The sequence below is a fragment of the Equus asinus genome, chromosome 9, assembly GCF_041296235.1.
Source record: "Equus asinus isolate D_3611 breed Donkey chromosome 9, EquAss-T2T_v2, whole genome shotgun sequence".
Lineage (NCBI taxonomy): Eukaryota > Metazoa > Chordata > Mammalia > Perissodactyla > Equidae > Equus > Equus asinus.
Window position 1 is genome coordinate 91405721 of NC_091798.1, and position 18631 is coordinate 91424351.

The 18631-nt window shown below is 41.6% G+C and overlaps 1 protein-coding gene across 5 annotated transcripts in view; it reads right to left on the reverse strand.

Annotated features, from left to right (window-relative positions):
- Positions 1-18631, reverse strand: part of IQGAP2 (IQ motif containing GTPase activating protein 2) — a 267741-nt gene that overhangs the window by 94988 nt on the left and 154122 nt on the right. For all 5 annotated transcript variants that reach the window (XM_070517917.1, XM_070517918.1, XM_070517919.1 and 2 more), the window contains 4 exons: positions 16518-16605; positions 12826-12989; positions 10562-10722; positions 5847-5971 (listed from right to left, as the gene is read on the reverse strand). In XM_070517917.1, coding sequence (XP_070374018.1) covers positions 5847-5971; positions 10562-10722; positions 12826-12989; positions 16518-16605 — 538 coding nt within the window. The remainder of the gene's footprint in view (positions 1-5846; positions 5972-10561; positions 10723-12825; positions 12990-16517; positions 16606-18631) is intronic.

The window sequence follows — 18631 nt, forward strand, 5'->3', positions numbered from 1 at the left end:
TAAGGGAACAAATTCCACTTAGACTTCAATTATAAATATATTATAATCACTAAAAGAATAAACACAAGAGTAAATTTAACAAAAGAAGCATAAGACATATACATTGAAAACTATGAACCATTGAAAAAAATTAAAGATGACCTAAATAAACGGAAAAATCATCCCATGTTCATGAATCAGAAGAGTTAATATTAAGATGAGAATACTCCACAAATTGATCTGTAGATTCAATGCAACCCCTATCAAAATCCCAGCTGCCTTTTTTCAATGGAAATTGACAATCTAATTCTAAAATTCATATGGAAGTGCAAAGAACCAAGAATAACCAACACAATGCTGAAAAAAGAAGAAGAAAATTGGAGGACTCTTCTAAACTTCAAAACTTATTACAAAGCTACAGTTAATGCTGCATGGTACTGGCATAAGGGCGGACATGTAGAGCAATGGAATAGAATTTAGAGTTCAGAAATAAACTCTTACATTTACAGTCAACTGATTTTTGACAAGGATGCCAAGATAATTCAACAGGTCTTCATAATAGTCTTCATAACAAATGGCACTGGGACAACTGGATATCCACCATAAGAATGAAGTTGGACTCCCTACACCATACCATACACAAAAACATAACTTAAAATGGATTATAGACCTAGACATAAAAGCTTCAACTATAAAACTCTTAGAAGAAAATAGGAGTAAATCTTTGTGGCTTCGAGTTAGGCAATGCTTTTTAGCTATGACACCCAAAACACAAACAACAAAAGAAAAAAATACATTGGCTGCTGTAAAAATTGAATCTTTTGTGCTTCAAAGGATACCATCAAAGAAAGCGAAGACAACCTATAAACTGGGAGAAAATACTTAAAAATTCTGTTATCTGACATACCACTTATATAAGGAACTTTTACAACTCAACAATAAAAAAGAAAACCCAATTTAAAATGGGAAAAGGACTTGAATAGACATTTCTTTAAAGAAGGCATACAAATGGCCTGTAAGCACATGAAAAAATGCTCAATATCATTAGCGACTAGGAAAATCCAAATCCAAATCCCAATGAGATACCATTTTGTACCCACTAGGATGGCTGCAATATAAAAGACAAGCAACAACCAGTGTTATGAGGATGTGGTGAAATTGGCACTTTCATACATTGCTGGCAGGAATGGAAAATGGTACAGTCACCTTGGTAAACAGGCAGTTCCTCAAAATATTAAACATAGAATTACCACATGATCCAGCAATTCCACTCCTAGGTATATACTCAAGAGAATGGGAACCGTATGTTCACACAAAAACTTCTACATGAATGTTTACAGAGGCAATATTTATAATGGCTGAAAAGTAGAAACAACCCAAGTATCCATCAATTGGTGAATGGATAAACAAGATGCACATCCATATAATGGAATATTATTTGACTTAGAAAGGAATATGAAGTATACTGATGCATGATACAACATGGATGAATCTTGAGAACATTACACTAAGTGAAAGAAGGCAGACACAAAAGATCACATATTACATGACTCTATTTATATGATACGTCTAGAATAGGAAAATCAATAGAAAGAAAGTAGATTAGTGGTTGCCAGGAGATAGGAGCAGGGGGAAAAGGCAGTGATTACTAATGGGTATGAAGTTTCTTTTTAGGGTGATGAAAATCTTAGATAGTGAATTTAGATAGTGGTGATGATCGCACAACTTTATATATCTCAATGAAGCCGTTATAAAAAGTGGGGATAACTTTATGTATAGGTGGCGGCGGCAATGCTAATTTCTGGTGTAGGCCTCAGATAAGAATGCCAAGACACTGGATGATGGAAACAGAATGCCAGAGCTGGAAGAATTTAATGCAGAGATGTACAGAAAAGAAAACCGAAGTACAAAGAGGTTTGGATATACATTCTATTCTTTGGATTATTCTACTTTGCCACTTTGTAAGGGACGCCAAAAGAGAAAAATCAAACAATTTAAAATCAAACTGTTCCCCATAGTGTTAGCAGAGTGAATTTCTAGGTCAATGCAGTCCAATGCTGTCCAGTGGAATGTTCTGTGATGATAGAAATGTTCTGTATCCGGTCTGTCCAATATGGCAGTAATTAGCCACATGTAACTATTGAGCATTTAAAATGTGGCTAGTATGACTGAAGAGCTTAATTTTAAATTTTAATTAATTTTAATTAGTTAAAATAGCCACATTTAGCTGGGAAGTGTAGGTAGGACTATGTTAATAGAAGTTAACATAGTTATGCATGTTATGGATATTTTTATGTTCAAGTATCACTAATTAATATCAAAAATTGTTTTCTATAATGCCAACTGGTCAAATAACATCTGGAGCCCTAATTCATGGATGTACCAAAGGATGAAAAAGCATATCCACCAGTTTTACCTCTTACCATCTCTACCACACCACAGGATCTTAGGACATAGACGATAAGATCCTGGAACAAAGAGCACAGAAGCCAAGCTACGGAATTGGAAAAGTCTTTGAAACTCAAGCAAAAGAGGTCTATTTGGAGCCCACTTCTCAATAACACCTTATTACCAAAAATAAACTATCAAATAGTCATGAAATACTGTAGCGTCTGTACGCATATGCGCATATACATGAATATACGCTTATATATGTACACGCATACACGCACATACATACACACTAACTCACAGGGGGCTTTTGCTTCCCAGGTTAGTGCTGACGGACAAGACCCAGTAAAGAAACTAAACATTAACAAGCAGCAAGCTTAGAAAATAAACATTCTTAAAGCCAAACATTATTTTGTCAGTTATTTTTCATTAAAGTAATCACAAGTCACTTTACAAACAGGATATGCTATGAAATAGAATAAGTACTTCTAATTTTCAAGAAGCATCTTCATCGTGACATTCAAATTAAGGTACAATATTTAACTAAGTATCTCCTGAGTAAATCACCCCATAAATACCACCTTGCTAAGAATGACAAGATTTACCTAAAATGCTTAGAAATTATTCCAGATTATAATACTTAAATATGTTTGAAGAAAAAGAAAAAGTACTTCTCTAACACGCAAGTTACATCATCTCCAAAAACACTGAAAGAACTCGGGAAAGTCTGGGTACCACCCACATAAAAGGTATCATCATTTTACCCTGTAGTATTCATAAACTGGAGAGCACGGAATATTTCATGTCATTCTCTGGACGCTCCCCTGGGCAGACTTTTAAACACCCCATCCAAAAACGCTCTTAACAGAATTAAGTCTGAGAAAGAGAACGTGTGTTCCTAATGGCCAATCACCTGGGACTGAGTGCATGCCAGCTGACACGACTGAAATCATCTGCTTAAGTTTTTGATATGTTTCTAAGAACACAAGCTGCTGAGGTCATAGTAAATGACCTCATAGGAGCTGACAAACCTACCCAGAAGACCCCTGGGTGCATCTGCATCACTTCCTCTGTTTGTAAGTAAAGGGGAAGTCCCATTTGAGCAAAGACTGTGGACTCTCAGTCCATGGCCCACTTCTGTAAGTCACAGGGTGATGCTATAACATTCTAGTTCAATAAGAGAGTGAGCACTCTCTTAGAGGCTGTGTATTTGAGACAGCAGATGAGGTAATCTACAGGGAATAGTACCTACAAAATTTAAAAAGCAATAATTCAAAGGAAGAAAACTTCCCTGTATAAGCTACATGCTTGAAATAATGCTCTTCTATGGCTCTGAGAAAAGTGAACATTCCAGCAAGAAATCAACAGAGCATCCAAGCCTGAGAAAACGCGTTTGGCAACTGCTCCATGAAATTCACCTTCCACATTTATCATTTCCCCTTAGCTGCATACCTTACCCACATCACGATACACACATAGGATTAGACCTTGGAATGCATGGCAGGAGTGGGGTGGGGAGAGCAATGCGCTTTCAAGATGTCCAGGAAAAATTCTCAGTTCTTCCAGATGATTACTATATTGTGCAACTCATGCCTGTTCATGATGGTGTATTTTTTTAAATTGACCTTTTAAAGCCATTACTTAAACATATGATATCAAACTCAATGCTTCATGAACTTTAAACAAAAATACCTCATTTTGACAAAACAACAAAACAAACCAAGACACAGAGGAATTAAATCTTCTGTATTAAATTCCCCAAACTCTAGAAAGGAAATATTAGTCTCAAACAATTGTTCTGGCTATGGCATAAGCCCTTCAGGACAGGATGCTTAAAAGAAATGTGATAATGGCCTTGTGATATATCCCATGCAGAATTAACTTACAGCACAGTTACCTAGATAAATGCCATACCAGGCTTTTGCTTAAAAACGTCCACCTACAAAAGACCAGTTTCTTTTTAATTGATACAAATGTTACTTGTTTTTCTTTCCTGGCCAAAGCAAAGGCTCTATTTGATATCCTGGGGCAAAAATGGCACTCCCCTACCAGTTTTAAACAATGTCAAGAATGAGAGTAAAACTACAATTGTTCAGCGCCAAGAACTAACGCACCTTCACATGTGTAAGTGGCTCATACAGAAATCACCAAAATAGACCTGGACTGTGGGGACTGCCAAAGGACTGGGAAAATGTTACAAAACACAGAAGGAACATGACTCCTTGTTTTGCCCACCCAAAGAGAGGAGTCTCACCCTTGAGTGGCATTAGCCAAGCACCCAAAGCATTGCTGTTGGAGACTGAGTGTGGAGCTGGGGGTCAAAGGAGGAAGGCAGCAGAGTGGAGGCCTGGGGGACTGAGCTTTGCTACAAGACACACACCAGCATTTTCTCCCCCAGATGATGTTCAACATCTGCTCAAATTCGTGCTTCCCTCTTAATTAACATCTGGCAGGAACCACGAACTCCCAAGCCAACATGTCAGAAAAGAGCTGAGTGGGCTGTGTGTAAGCTGTCTGATGGCAGGGGTTCCAAAAGGCCTCACTGAAAGGAAATGCAGGGGCCACAGAAAGCAGAAGTTTAGATCTGTACACAACTTGGAAAGGACAAAATTGAAAAGGTGTTTAGGGGTCACAGTAACTGTGGCATGTATGGTCCACGGTGTCAAGGTAGCACACCTGGACTCTGTTAGGGGCCTAGAGTGAGAAGATGCTTAACAAAAAACCAAAGCCGGCCTTGATGTTGCACACAGGAAATAGTGAAGAGAGAGAAGAAAGTTTTCTTCTATGCAAATGCAATTTGCTAACTAACAAAGTCATATGTTTTATCTCAACAGTGATTTTAGTATCACAAAGTGAGATATAGCATTAGAAGACTAAATTTAAGATCTTGCCAAAGCATACTAGAACAAAACATCATAAACTTCTGAGAGAAGTATCTGCCTATTCTATCAGCAAAGTTAGTGCAAGGGAGTTAGAAAAATAAGTCAAAGCTTGAGTGTAGAAGGAAAGTCAATGACATCAGCAATCCTAACCTAGTGTGAAATTGCTTGGAGAAAGCCAAAGAAGATGGCGTTGGCTTGTTTGTTTTTATGGTGGAAAAGGCAGCTTGAACTCGGTAACTTATGTACAGAAAAGCAAAGAATATACTGATTGCTGAGTTACACAGCTCCTCATTCTTCACTCTTATTTTATAAGCAAGAGGCAAATGATAAGGCAGCAAGCTGACATTTGACTAAGCAGGTTTCAGAGCAGAACTTTTTGGGATTGTCCACTTTCATGCTGGTAGCTCGTAATTTCTAGAATCACAGCAAATCACCATGATTTGTGATCATAAAGCAACAATTACATACATATTAGGGGAGTGAGCTCTCGTAGGGCTCCACGGGCAAAAATGTGCAGCCCTCATCTAGAGAACTAAGTTGTCCAGACACCCTATTCTCCCACGATCCTAGAGAAGGAAAGCATTCCATACTTACGGTCATTTTCTTCTTGAATTTCAATATTAACCACATCAATACAATTCTGAATTTCATTCCAGCTCAAGTTATCTTGCCCTTGGGAGAGGACTTCCAGTTTGAGGGAGAGTAGTGCATTTGCGTAACTGTGGACGAGAAAAGACCATGGCACCGGTCAGAGACTGTCATTCTTTGTTCATGTCATGCATCTTAAACTTGACACACGTGGCCGAATACAGATGTTATGAGGTCAGAGAGCAGAAGAGCAAGTGAAATTGTCTTGTGGAGCTTTGTCAACATACAGCAAACCCACTTATACTGATTGTGTTTTTTTCCTTAAAAATATCTCTATGTACAAATGCTGTTTAATTAGAGTTCCTCCAAATCCAACCTTGTACCTAACTCAAGCATAAAAGCCCAGGGCTCTCAGCCCTGTGAAATCACCTTTCTCTTCAGTTACTAACTTTGCTTCTCTTTGCATGTCTTGGTTCTGCTCAGTCTCCAGATGACTGTCATGTGATAAAATTCAGAATTACCGTGGTTCTCAGCCTTTCCATCAAGGGTCCTTTTTACTATTTTTCTTGTTCCTTCCAAAATCTGAGCTTGGAGAGAACTTTTCGACTGTAACCCTAACATAGCTGGGTTACCTTGAGGCCTAATATGCCCACTGAGAAGTCAAATAAAATGCAAAGGCAGTTCCAGAAGCCTTGATGAATAACACCCATCTTCCCTGTTTTCTTGAAGAGGTGGTGCATGCTGAATCAGATACCCTTAAATTCCCCCTCACTTGCCCACTTCTCCTAAGGCTTCACGGCAGCCACTCACCACCTCTCTTCTGTGTCCACTCACTGCCACCACTCACCACCTCTCTTCTGACCCTTAACCCTCCTCACTCTGCACAGCCCTCTGGAAAACAGAGTTTCGGTCAACCACTCCAATTATTTTTCTTGTCTTGGGAAATTTTAGGGAAAAAAAATGATCCATCACGATATATTACTAAGAAACTTTCATTTCTCGATAATCACTTTTCCCATATAAAAATCACAGAACCAATGTCACAGCCATAAGCTAACACGAGCTATTCCAGCCCCAAGTAAAGAAACTTGATAGTTTAGTTTGCTTTTGCGTCTTGACATCAGGGAAGTAAGGACCAATCCTCTGCTGCTTCACCTCGCAGTCTGATTTCTGACTACACTTGTGGATCTGCTAACAGCAGAAGTTAAAAGAAGTAATATCACACTGAGCCTAAAGCTGTTTTCCCAGTGTCACAAATTTTCTCAAAGTTCTGCATGCTTCAAGGTGGCATGGAGGTGTCTTCCACAGAGAGTAGCTTGAGAGAGAAAAACATCATTCAAAATACTGAGTGGTGTGAAGGATTCATCATCTGTGGCTGAAAGAGGCATCACCCAATGCAGGCCTGAAATTGGTAAATGCCACGCGTGAGATTTCCCCCTTACCAGGAGTTACCAGGAGTCTAAGACAATACCCTGTTATACTAGGAATATATAATAAAGAATTCTGACCACAATAACACTATGGATAAATGGCAACTTGCATTGGTTAGCATCCCTTATGGATGGGGCCCATTCTATAATAAAGCGCCAAATCCTCACAGGCATGTCACACACTTCACATCTGAATGATGACCCATGGGAATAAAATGAGAAAGCTTAAGGGCGAATGTGGGGGAAAAAACCACAATCACCCATCATTTCTTTAGAAATGAACAAACACTAGTCAAAGGGAAAAGATTTTAGGAGCAACATAACAGAGCTCCACAGGCTTTCCCATGCATTAGTTTCTAGGACCAAAGGTGTCACCTTTGGAAAATAGTCTGTACTTGACTCAAACAGGTCTGCATCCTCCTCCCACTGCTCTCAGAGCTCTCCTCACCATCTCTTATGGACAGACTCGGAAGACGATATTTGTCACAGACTGAGGAAGCTTTGAGAAGATTGAGACTCCAGTTCAGTCCAGCAGATGTTTATCAAGTGCTAACTCTGTGCAAAGCCCGAGGCAGCACCACAGGGATTTTAGGACGAGCAAGGTGCAGCCTGGCCTTCAAGGAGCTTTCTGTCTAGTGGATGAGAAGGCAACAATGCAAAAAAGGTACAAAAGCAGAGTACAGGAAAGGCCATGAAAGCAGAGAGAGTTCACGAGAGTAGAAGTGACGGGGTTCTCAGGAAGGGAGGAGGAAGGAAAGCCTTAATGGTGCACACCTCCCTGGTGTGGGCAGGTGCTGAACCAAGCACTTAATCCTCAAAACTGTTCTGCAGACGCAGAGTAGGTGTTTTTGTTGTGTTTGTTCTTGTGCTTGGAAGGGCTTGGCTAGAAAGAGTCTAACTCAGGTATTTTTTGTTCCTCTAACTACATCACGGTATTCTCAGAATAGATGACATTAGCTGGGGTGGGGAGAAGGATGGAAATAATTCATGGAAGAATAATCTACAGTGGGCAGGGCTTAGAAGCTCTAACACTGAGCCGGGCAGAGGTGGGTGACAGGTACCATGTTCCGGGCAGTGAGAGGAGCATGCACAGCAGCAGAGAGGCCAGAGAGTACACAGTGGGTTCGGCTCCAGCCCGCTGGAGTGCAAAATACGAGAAGGGATGTAGCTGGAGCTAACTTCAGAACCACAGAGTGAGGAGTCTGTTCTTAATTCAGATGAGAACAGGCAACAAATAGCATGATAAACATAGCTACATTTCAGAACAATTAATCTGGGAACAGTGTGTGCCCAGAGCCAATGCCAACTCTATGTCACTTCTGTGAGAATTAGACAAAACAGTCTTTCTGGGAAAACAGGGCCCCAAGGGTAGAAGCCGTGGTAAATAGGTTGAGACTTTGTAAGAATTCATCAAGGTGGCCCTGCCCAGCACCCTTGTGCTATGAAGAACTTGTACAATTACAGGGATGGGCCAGACACAGCAGTGTTTCTTAAACTTGGAAACCTACAAACCTGGGCTTCCAATAACCCAGGTTACAAAGCTGATGCTGAAAGTGGAATGCTGAGGCTGCAGAGGACCACACGGGGCCAATGCAAGTGTGAGCACAAGAACCAGAGGGGCCCTGAAATCTCATGCCAGTGTGGGGTCATCCATGTGCCACGAAGTGCTTAAATTTTAAAAAGATTATTAAAACAAACGCAAGTTCTAAAAGTTTCTTATACAGAATACTTGAACTCTGAGGCTGTATCTGTAGGCCCCAGTTAAAAACCATGCGTATAAAGGTGGTTCTCAGATTGGGTGTGGGACCACTGCCTTGATGTGTTATTTGTAAATTGGGGTGGAGGAGGAGAGGAATTTTGATAATCAAAATGGTGATTTGGAGGGAGGGTTACCATCATTTAGAAGGCAGTGGGCAGGGATGCTAATCTGTGGGACAGTCTTGACAATGATCTCATCAAGACACCCCATCAGGGCCCCATAGGCTTCATACGGCAGGGACCAGCTCTGTTTCCTCGCCAGCACTGAGAGCCAGCAACAAGGCCTGGTTAGGTAAGAATGAATGAGGACAGAAAAGACGTAGGAGGACCACTCTGGAGGCTATTACAGAAGCAAAGGTGAAAAGCCTAAATGAGGCGGTCACCAGGAAACAGAAACATTTTAGAGGTGTAACGCATGCAGACTGGCTGCTGGCGGGGAGACGGGTAGGCCGGCTGTTGACAGCACAGGGTGCCTGGTGGAGGGCAGAGGAGAACTCAAGTCAAACCTGAGGCTTCTCAAGCTTGGAGGAAAGGATGGTGCCATTAATAGGGATATGGAGGTAGAAATAAATCACCTTGGGAATAGACTCTGAGGAGTTATATGAACCAGGTGGCCAAATTTAAGTAGCACAAGAGTATCAATTTCTCCAGGAAGACTAAAAACAAGGAAAACCCACTGTCCTACTACTTTTGGGCCATTCTCCACAGGGACAAGTAGTCAAACACCATTTTTTAAAATCTACGAAGTCTTTATTTTTCCAGTACAGTTGTACATGACCCAAGAGAATTACCCACCCACCTAGGTGAGCAGTTCCACGATGGTATCTGAAGAGAGCTTTTGTCAAGCTCTATGCAGACACTGCCCCCTGGTGGTCACAAGAATCCAGGATAGAAAATCACTCATTTTAACTTGGGCTTTCGCCTCATGGAATCTCTAACTGGGTTCCTTATTCTGGCCCCTTAATTCTCTCTCTAGATCTGCCATAGTGTTATATAATACTATCAATTGTACTACCTAGCAGCATATTTCAGGAACACGCAATGAAAGATACTAAAGTGAGATTGCTCCCTGCCGTGATCTACTGTGGTCTCAGGATACCTTTGGTTTAAAAAGAAGAATGGGGTTTGGGGCCAGTCGCCAAACTTTGGGTCCATAAATACAGATTCAGTTTCCTCATGGGTAAAATAAGAGAATTGGACTGGATGATTCTTAAGTGGCTTCCAACACTTCTACATTCTGTTGTCTCCTAAAGAAGCCCAAGGGAAGGTATCTTTTGTACAGTTCTTGAATTTTTAGCCTATCAAATAATCTTTGCTAATGACAAAGCCAGTCAGTAATTGCCACGGGATGATCATTTTTATACTTTTTGTATGCCTAAAAGGAATACTGTAATGAAAGACAAAGTCAACTAGCTTTCAAGAAAACAAGCGTGGAAGTATGGATTTCTTCCGTAAGGAACAAATCCTTAATTTGTGAGATCTGCCAAACACCCATTTCTGCCTTGAAAGGAGGTTTGGAAAGTGTTTCCTTACCGTTCTCCATATGTCTCGTCCAGGTTGTTGAGGCCTATTGTTGGGCTTCTGAGCTGATTTTGCACAGACAGCAGATCGTTGCTTTCCAAGGCCTGGTTTAGCAAAGCCACAGCAGACAGCATTTCCACCGCAATCAAGAGCTCCTCATGGGCCAAGTAGTTCTGTCGGAAAACATACAGCAAGATAAGTTCCCCAGATCACACACCTCATGTATGTGACGGGGTTTAGAATGCACATTTCACAGAACAATGACAAGTAAAGATTTTGAGAACCCAGGAGAAAGACAGCTCATTGGCCACCTATTTTTCATTGGCTTTAAAGAACAGGTAAATAGCTTCTGGTTTTTCCTTAGAGGACCATTTTGGGGACTGAGTTAATTACAACCACAGTTATGATTCTACAAACATCGGGTATACCCCCATAGCCGATTCCTACACCCAGCTCTATTGGCTGCTTATAGCCTTGGTCTTACTAAATAATTAAGTCAAGGATTAAATCATGTTGTCACTGTCTGACAGTGTGAGGTACGATTTTAGCATAGCTGGTGATTTTCAGCTCGAATTACGGGTAAAGAAAAGAGAGGAGAATTTCACCTAAAAGTTATAACCCCAGAAAAGTAAATCAAAGTTTTTAAGCCAAGAATATTGATTCTAGTTCCAAACAAGTTAGTCTAAGTAACATTTTTATAATTGCGTAGAAATTTAAAAATGTGCCATAAGGTCTAGATATTTGAAGTAATGTGAGGTATATCTTTTGGTAAATCACGTAAGGATCTCCAGATTTACATGATTTATAAATCTGGATTTGGCAGATTTAAAAGACACATCTTAGATTTCAGAACACCCTCCCCCTTCAACGTTCTCTTCCATTTAACCATTTTATGCTGACTTGACCCAACTTCAAAATGGTTATTCCTTCCAAAAGATTGAAGGAACTTTTAAAGGCAGCATGAAACAAATTACCAAAAAAGGTTGATATGTGTCTTTACATTTAGGACATTATATGTAACCACAGAAATCCCACAGCAAATTGATTTTAAAGTAACAAAGCATAATTTTGCCTCCCAAAGCAAATGGAAAGAGGAGTTATTTTAGGGAGCATGTAAGTAAATTTTACCCCAATATCTTGCATTAGCTACAACTTTAACACATAAGGAAGGTATGATATTACAAGCAAAGAGCAGAACAGAATCATTTGAGACTCACCTCCTCAGCTGGTTCTGGTGAACTGTCCACAAATATCTAACACGGTGTACGGCAGAAAGGATAAGGAAAAATAAAGAGATGGGGCTGGAAACCAAGTCTGCCTACTGACTAGTGAGGAAGAACGACTGTGCTGGAGAGTGAGCAGACTTGGGCTTCAAAGCTAGAGAAATGGGGGATTCTCGTGAGAGGACCTAAGTGCAATTCAAGAAACTAACTTTGCTTTTCTTATGAAATAGTGTATTTCTATTTAGAAAACATAGGAAGTCTTAAGAAGCAAGAATAAGAAAATAAATCCTACCACTCAAGCCCTTTAGTGTATACGCTTTTATTTATTTTTAATTCATGCAAACATTTACAGAGGCTTTTTTTCAATTTATTTTTATTTATTTTTAAAGATTGGCCCTAGGCTAACATCTGTTGTAAATCTTTTTTTTTCTTCCTCTTCTCCCTAAAGCCTCCCAGTACACTTGTAAGATTTCCTTTCTCCACTTTCTGAAATACTACCTCTGTCATATATTAAATTCTTGGCTCTGTTTATAGTACTTTTCATTCTGTTCCCTTGTTTGGCTTAATCCTGTGCTAGTATACATGCTCTTAATTACCGTACTCGTACATGAATATTACTATTTAATATTATTACCATATTAAGGAGCATAAATTTACAAAAATCAAAGCCCTGGTGCTAATGTTCTGGGTTGCAGATTCAGAGCTTATTTTTCTACACCAAAAAACATTACCTATTATAAGAAAACATTTCAGTAGAGTTAAAAAATTATCCAAAGTTCTTCAAAAACCACACAGAGAATCAGAACAACCTGTGTTTAGTGTGTATTTGTATGGCGCCTCCTGCATTTCCTAACTATGCTCTAGAATCTTCATGCAGATGAAAAGCGGCAGTTAAAGAGGAAGGTGGCCACGGGATTGCACAGGAAGGCCAATGAGAGCAAGGAGTGGCACAGGTTAAAGCTGCCACACCCCCACGCACCTCTCCTCACCAGCCTTCCTCACTGCCTGGGGCCAGAATTCCCACGCCCGCACGTGGAGTCTTCTCTGACTCACCATGGCGTTCTGTTTCTGGAGGTGGGAGAGCTCGTTCTGATACATGGAAGCAGCAAAGGGGTAAACAGCAGGCAGCTGGGCCTCCGGTTTCTTCAGTGCAAGCAGTGTGTTCTCGGGGTCGCCTTCCCGAATGACAGCATTGATGTGGTCCACAGCGGCCAGCCCTGGGCGGGTGGGGGGTGGGTATGGGGTCACAGTCCATCAGAACGTCTGCTTTTCCCACTGCAGCCCCACCCAACCAGCCCATCTTTCCAAGGATTAGAACCTAAGCAGTCCCTCTCCAATAACTCTGAAAAGCTGCAGCTGGAAGGCAGGCGAAGCCTTGGAAATGGCAGCTCCGTTATCAGAAGTCCATCCAACCCTTGGAGTGGTCTCTGAAAGCACCTCCGTAATGACGGAGCTGGAGTTACGAGATCTCCCTGCCTAGCATCACTTCCCCACAAAATCCTCCCGTCCAGTTCTGGTCCCTCCTCTTCCATGAAGCCTTCACACTGTTCCAGTCCCTGAGGATTTCACACCTTGCGAATCCTCACAGTCTTTAGAGTTGTAACACTCCTTGTGTCTAAGTTTTGCCTCCCCAAGGAGACTGAAGCTCCGTGAGGACCAGAAGCAAGTCTCACCCTACTGCTGACCCTTCCTCTGAATCAGCACTGGGGGAACCCCAGGAGGCGCTCAGTCACCATGCTGCTTAACAGTGACGGCGAGTTCCCAGAACATCCTCCCTTCAACGCTCGTGTTCTGTGAAGTGTGATTCTTAAGAAAAAATAACTTCAGATGTTTTAAAAATATTACAACCAAAATTTGTATGATTAAATAAGTCTGTGCTAGTAACATTTAACCTAAAAAAAAACCCAAATAGCCCTTATTACAGAAATGCCTTGGTTTCCATGATCTGACCCAACCATAAGCTCTGTGATGTCTCTACCAGCTGCAGTATTCAGATTATGAAGACCTGGATTTTAGTGACCAAAACGCAAAACTGAAGATGCCTGGGACAGTAGACTCAGCCTAGTTTTCAGAAAACAGAAATGGAATTGCTGACCAAATGGAAGAGAGAGTGACGACCTCTGCCACCAGGCAACAGCACACTGGACAGAACCGCAGGATTCTGCCCTACAAACAAGGCTTCAGGGTCGTAGAAATAATACACACCTATAGATTTCTAGAGCTTTTCAAGGGTTAATCTGTCTCCCTAATACATGACTAGACTGCAGCTAAGATTCTTCTAACCTTTTTAACAGATGACAATTTATCTTCTCTAATTGCATTCACCAGGAGCAAAGCTCAATATCCTTTCTCCTAAGAGACATCATTCAAATAGCAGGAAACACAATGAACGCAATCCTTCATGCCACATCCTCAAAAACGTACACGGATTCTGAAGGACCCTAAGAACCCAAACACTTTTTTCTGTTCTTAGAATTAATATGACAAGTGAAAGAATTCTAGAAAGGAAGATCAGTGGCTGTTGGTGACGTGTGCTTTTCTCCTAAAGTTTCCTAAGGCCTTTCAGCTGTATCTCTGATTTCTCTGGAGAGGACCTTTATTCACCTTTGAAAACTCTATTATATCCGTTTGCACAACTGGATGGTAAAATATTTCCAGAAAAATCATATCCTTAAAACACTCTTAATGAACCATTTCTTCTAAAAAAAAAAAAGTAAGCTTAATCACTCTTTTATACTCTGCACTTAACACAATTTCCAGTACTGATCCTAACAGAACACGTCATGTAACGAATGGAACGCATGTGCCAAACCCAACAGTTAAATGATTGCCCTTCGTACAAAGCTGAAGCCTCTGCCAACAGATCCAGTGACATTACCATGGAAGCTGTCACTTATTCCGTTACTATGGCTGCTGCAAATGTAGACACCTTAACATTTTAAGAGAATAACCTACGTGGTTGGGGGAAAGCTCGTCAAGTAGCTATTCTTATGAATTTGAAAGCATACAATTGCCTCATTGTCATGTCACTGACTAAAATATGTTTTATAGGGCTTTTTCAAAGCTACTTTTAGTTCTACCAGACTATAAATTTTCAGATGACGAGAGATCAAAAACTTCAGAATAATCATGTTCTCCCCATTTAAAGCCATTATAAACTGCAAAGCCCTTCATAATTTGAGCTAGTTATGCATTAGTGCTAATCATCTCACGCTTTTTATTTAAAAATGGAAAAAAAAAGCACAGCCAATTTGGCATTAAATTTGTAGTCAGGAAATTACGTCATTGAGAAAAGTATGAAAACATTTATACAAGGCACGTTATTTAACATGAAAAAGAAATCTGTGTTAGTGGTTATAAACATTTCAAAAATAAAGGATGGCAAAAGGCTTGTGGCACCATTCCCTCACGAAGCTTCTGGACCTCAGATGTCTCACTGGCAAGATTAATTTCTTCCTGTAATTCGTTTCTGTCAAGCATAATGATATTCTCAGCTTCCAAATAGAGCAGAAAGAGAAACTGGACATGGTGCTTCATGTATCATCACCAAAATGTTCAACATTTACTAAGAATAAAAGGATAGGAACACGTATCCCAAAACCTTAACATGTTCCCTTGAAAAAGTTACCCCTGAGCTCTCAGCAGTTGTGTGCGGTAAACTGTCAGACCTACTCAGTGGTTGACCCCAAGATGCTCACATCCGTTTTCTCCCGGCCTCCATGATTACTGCTCGAAGCCTTTAGGATGCTCTCCACCTGCAAGTTAGGAGCAAACCTCCGGGTAACACCTATAGGGTGCATTTCTTTGAAGGTAAGAGCAGTGAAGAACGTTCAAAGCTCACCTAGGAGGTCAAATCAAGGGCAGGGTTTAGGGCTGCGATAATTGGTAATTAGAGGTCACTCTAAGTTTAACTTTGGCAAATGGTTCACATGCTTTATTAAATAGGCTAAATAGTCTTTCATGTATTAGTTTTTTTGGTATATATGGGTTATTGAGGTTGACCTATAAATGTCAAATAGGATGCCTTCCTGCCTCAAGTAAAAATAAATTTTATTAGAGAGGGGGGAAAAGGCTAATAAAGAGATTAACGTATTTAATTGCACGAGCTTATTTCAATAACCCGAGTTTTGTGTTCTTCGTAGTCACACAACTGAACTGGGCACCAAGAAGAAGTGAACTGTGCAGCACCACAGAGTCTCAAGGACGTGGGAGTCAAGCCCGCTGCCCTGCGGTTCCATCAGCCTGTCGGGTCCCGCACACTTGCACTAAAGCCACACGAGCTATAAGAAAACAAGCCTCCCCAACTGCAGACTGACGATTGGGAAGTCTAAAGAGCGGAGGTGTCAACAGTATCTTCTACAATTCCAATGGCATGCCACCACGTAATCATAGGCAAGGAATGACAATCTTCAAGTCATAATCTTTGACTAAGTAACCTTCAGTATTAGCCCAATAAAGGATAGGTTCAAAATACAACATACACCAGACCTGTGACGAAACAGGAAGGTACAGTTAAACTGGCTTCAACATACTTTGCATGAAGTGGGGCGAGCTCACCAAAAAAGTCCTGTGGGAAACGTCAGATGATGCAGCATAATTTAGAGTGACATTGACATTCAGTGGATTTTCCATTGTGTAAAGCAGTTTTACAAGGATACAAAACTTGAGAGCTTTGCTAAGATTCTGACCAGGAAAGTCTGTGTCTTATAGAAGTGTCCATTCCTGTCATACGTGCTCTTACTTACTGTTGACTTTATTGATGTTGCCTTGGATTTCTGCTTGTGTCAACAGTTCTTCATATGCGTCTCTTTCTTCTTCTGAAATACAGTTATTCTGCAAAACAAAGTCTTCATTGAATCCTGAGGTTAAATAAAATGTTTCCAAGATCAATATTCCAAAGCAAAAATGCAAAGAGTGATAAAAACCATTCATGAGTTTTCATTTGAAGTCAATGCCGGCATTTAGGAGCACCTGCTCTGTGCAGGGCCCTTGGCTTAGACACACCCGGCAACAGACCCAGCGACTCTCTGAAAAGGCGTAATTGTCTAATGTGGAAAACATCAGCTTGGCCCACTTGATAGTGCTTTTTTTGTAGATCAAAACCAATTCAATTCTGGAAATTCCATTTGATTCGATCTAATAAAATCAAGAACACAAATAATAAATATACATAGAATAGATTCTATAGGAGAAGTACGTATCAGTTAGAAACAAAGTTCTAAAGAGACAACAATTGAGGAGGCCCTGGAGGAAGAGAGCAGCGTTGAGGGAAGAGAAGAGGGAGCAGGGTTTGATGGCAAAGGCAGGAAAGCTCAGCACGCCGGGCTACAGCATGGAGTGTGTGTCCTGGGTTAGCCAAAAGGATGGGGAGGTCAGCTGGGTACCCTACAGGCCTTTTAGGCCAAGTAAAGGACCTGTACTGAACTCAGTCGGCAGTAGGGAATCAGGGGAGGTTTCTGGTGGGATAACATCAGATCTGTAGTCAAAGATTAATTTTGGAATCTCTAGCTCGGAGAGGGGTTGGCTTGGAGAATGACAGGAAGCAGGGAGACCCATGAGGAAGGTGCTGAAAGAGTCCTGAGACAGGTGAGGAGGGGCAGGGCTGGGACAAAAGCAGTGAGACTAGAAGGTAGGTGATGGATGTAAGCCTGGCAGGAGCAGACAGTAGGATGCAGTGATGGAGAGGACACGGGGGACATAAACAGAGTTCTGAAACAATGTGGGAGTCATTCCAAAGGGAGGCCAGCAAAGGGCAGGCGTGCGAGAAGGGCAGAGATGAGTACCCTTCTGACATGGTGGGGGCAAGGCCTGTGGGACAGAGATGAAGCTATCTGGAGGAGCATTAGAGGGGCCTGGTATCAAGCTGACAGCAGATTTCTTCAACAAGTGGATGAGCCTGATTGAGGAAGACAGAGACAGAATGATCCAATGCCAGACCTTGAAGCATCCCCGTATTTAGGAGGAGGAGGAGAAAGAGACACTGAGAGATGCAGAGGAGAACCATGCGGCTAAGAAGCGCGCAAGCTGGGGGAGCAGAGATCCCAAGGCAGGCGGGGCAGGGAGGTGGAAGCCGCCAGGGAGAGCAGGCGGTGAGACAAAGCGGTTACTTTTGGTAACGGAGCTGAAGCTGACATGGCCAGAACTTCAGGAGACGAAAGCAGGGAGGAAGTGGAAGGTCTGAGTGCAGACAAGTCTTCAAGGATGCTAGACAGGGAGGCAGGACGTGTGACGTAGGATCAGGAGCCGCTGCCTTGCTGAGGAGGGAAACCTCCTCAAGTCTGAGGGTAAACTCTTGGGAAAATACGAGGAGACGGGATTCAAAATATCCCCTCTAAACCTCACCACATGGAATTGTTAACCTGTACTAACAGATCTAAAGGTAAGCTGGATAACAGAGGGTCTGCTGGTGACGCCTGCCAAGGGAAGAGCTTCAGCTGCCACTGCTACACCTCCCAGGGAAGGAGTTAGGTTTACGACACGGCCGTCAATTCTTGAACCTGTAATAGTCATCGTACAAGGAAATCTAATTTCCTTACATAGTGCCTGGTCTTCTTCAACCTGTACATTTCACCCAAACCAACTGCCTATGGCTATGAAGACCACAGCCAGATGATTTAAAAGTATCACTTTTGGGGCCGGCCCTGTGGCCTAGTGGTTAAGTTTGGTGGGCTCCGCTTCGGTGGCCCAGGTTTGGTTCCTGGCGTGGACCAAAACCGCTCTACTAGTGGCCATGCTGTGCTGGTGGCCCACATACTTAAAAACTATAGGCAGATTGGCATGGATGTTAGCTCAGGGTAAATCTTCCTCAGCAAAAAAAAAGAAACCCAAACTATCACCTTTCACATTAAGGCTTTTTCAA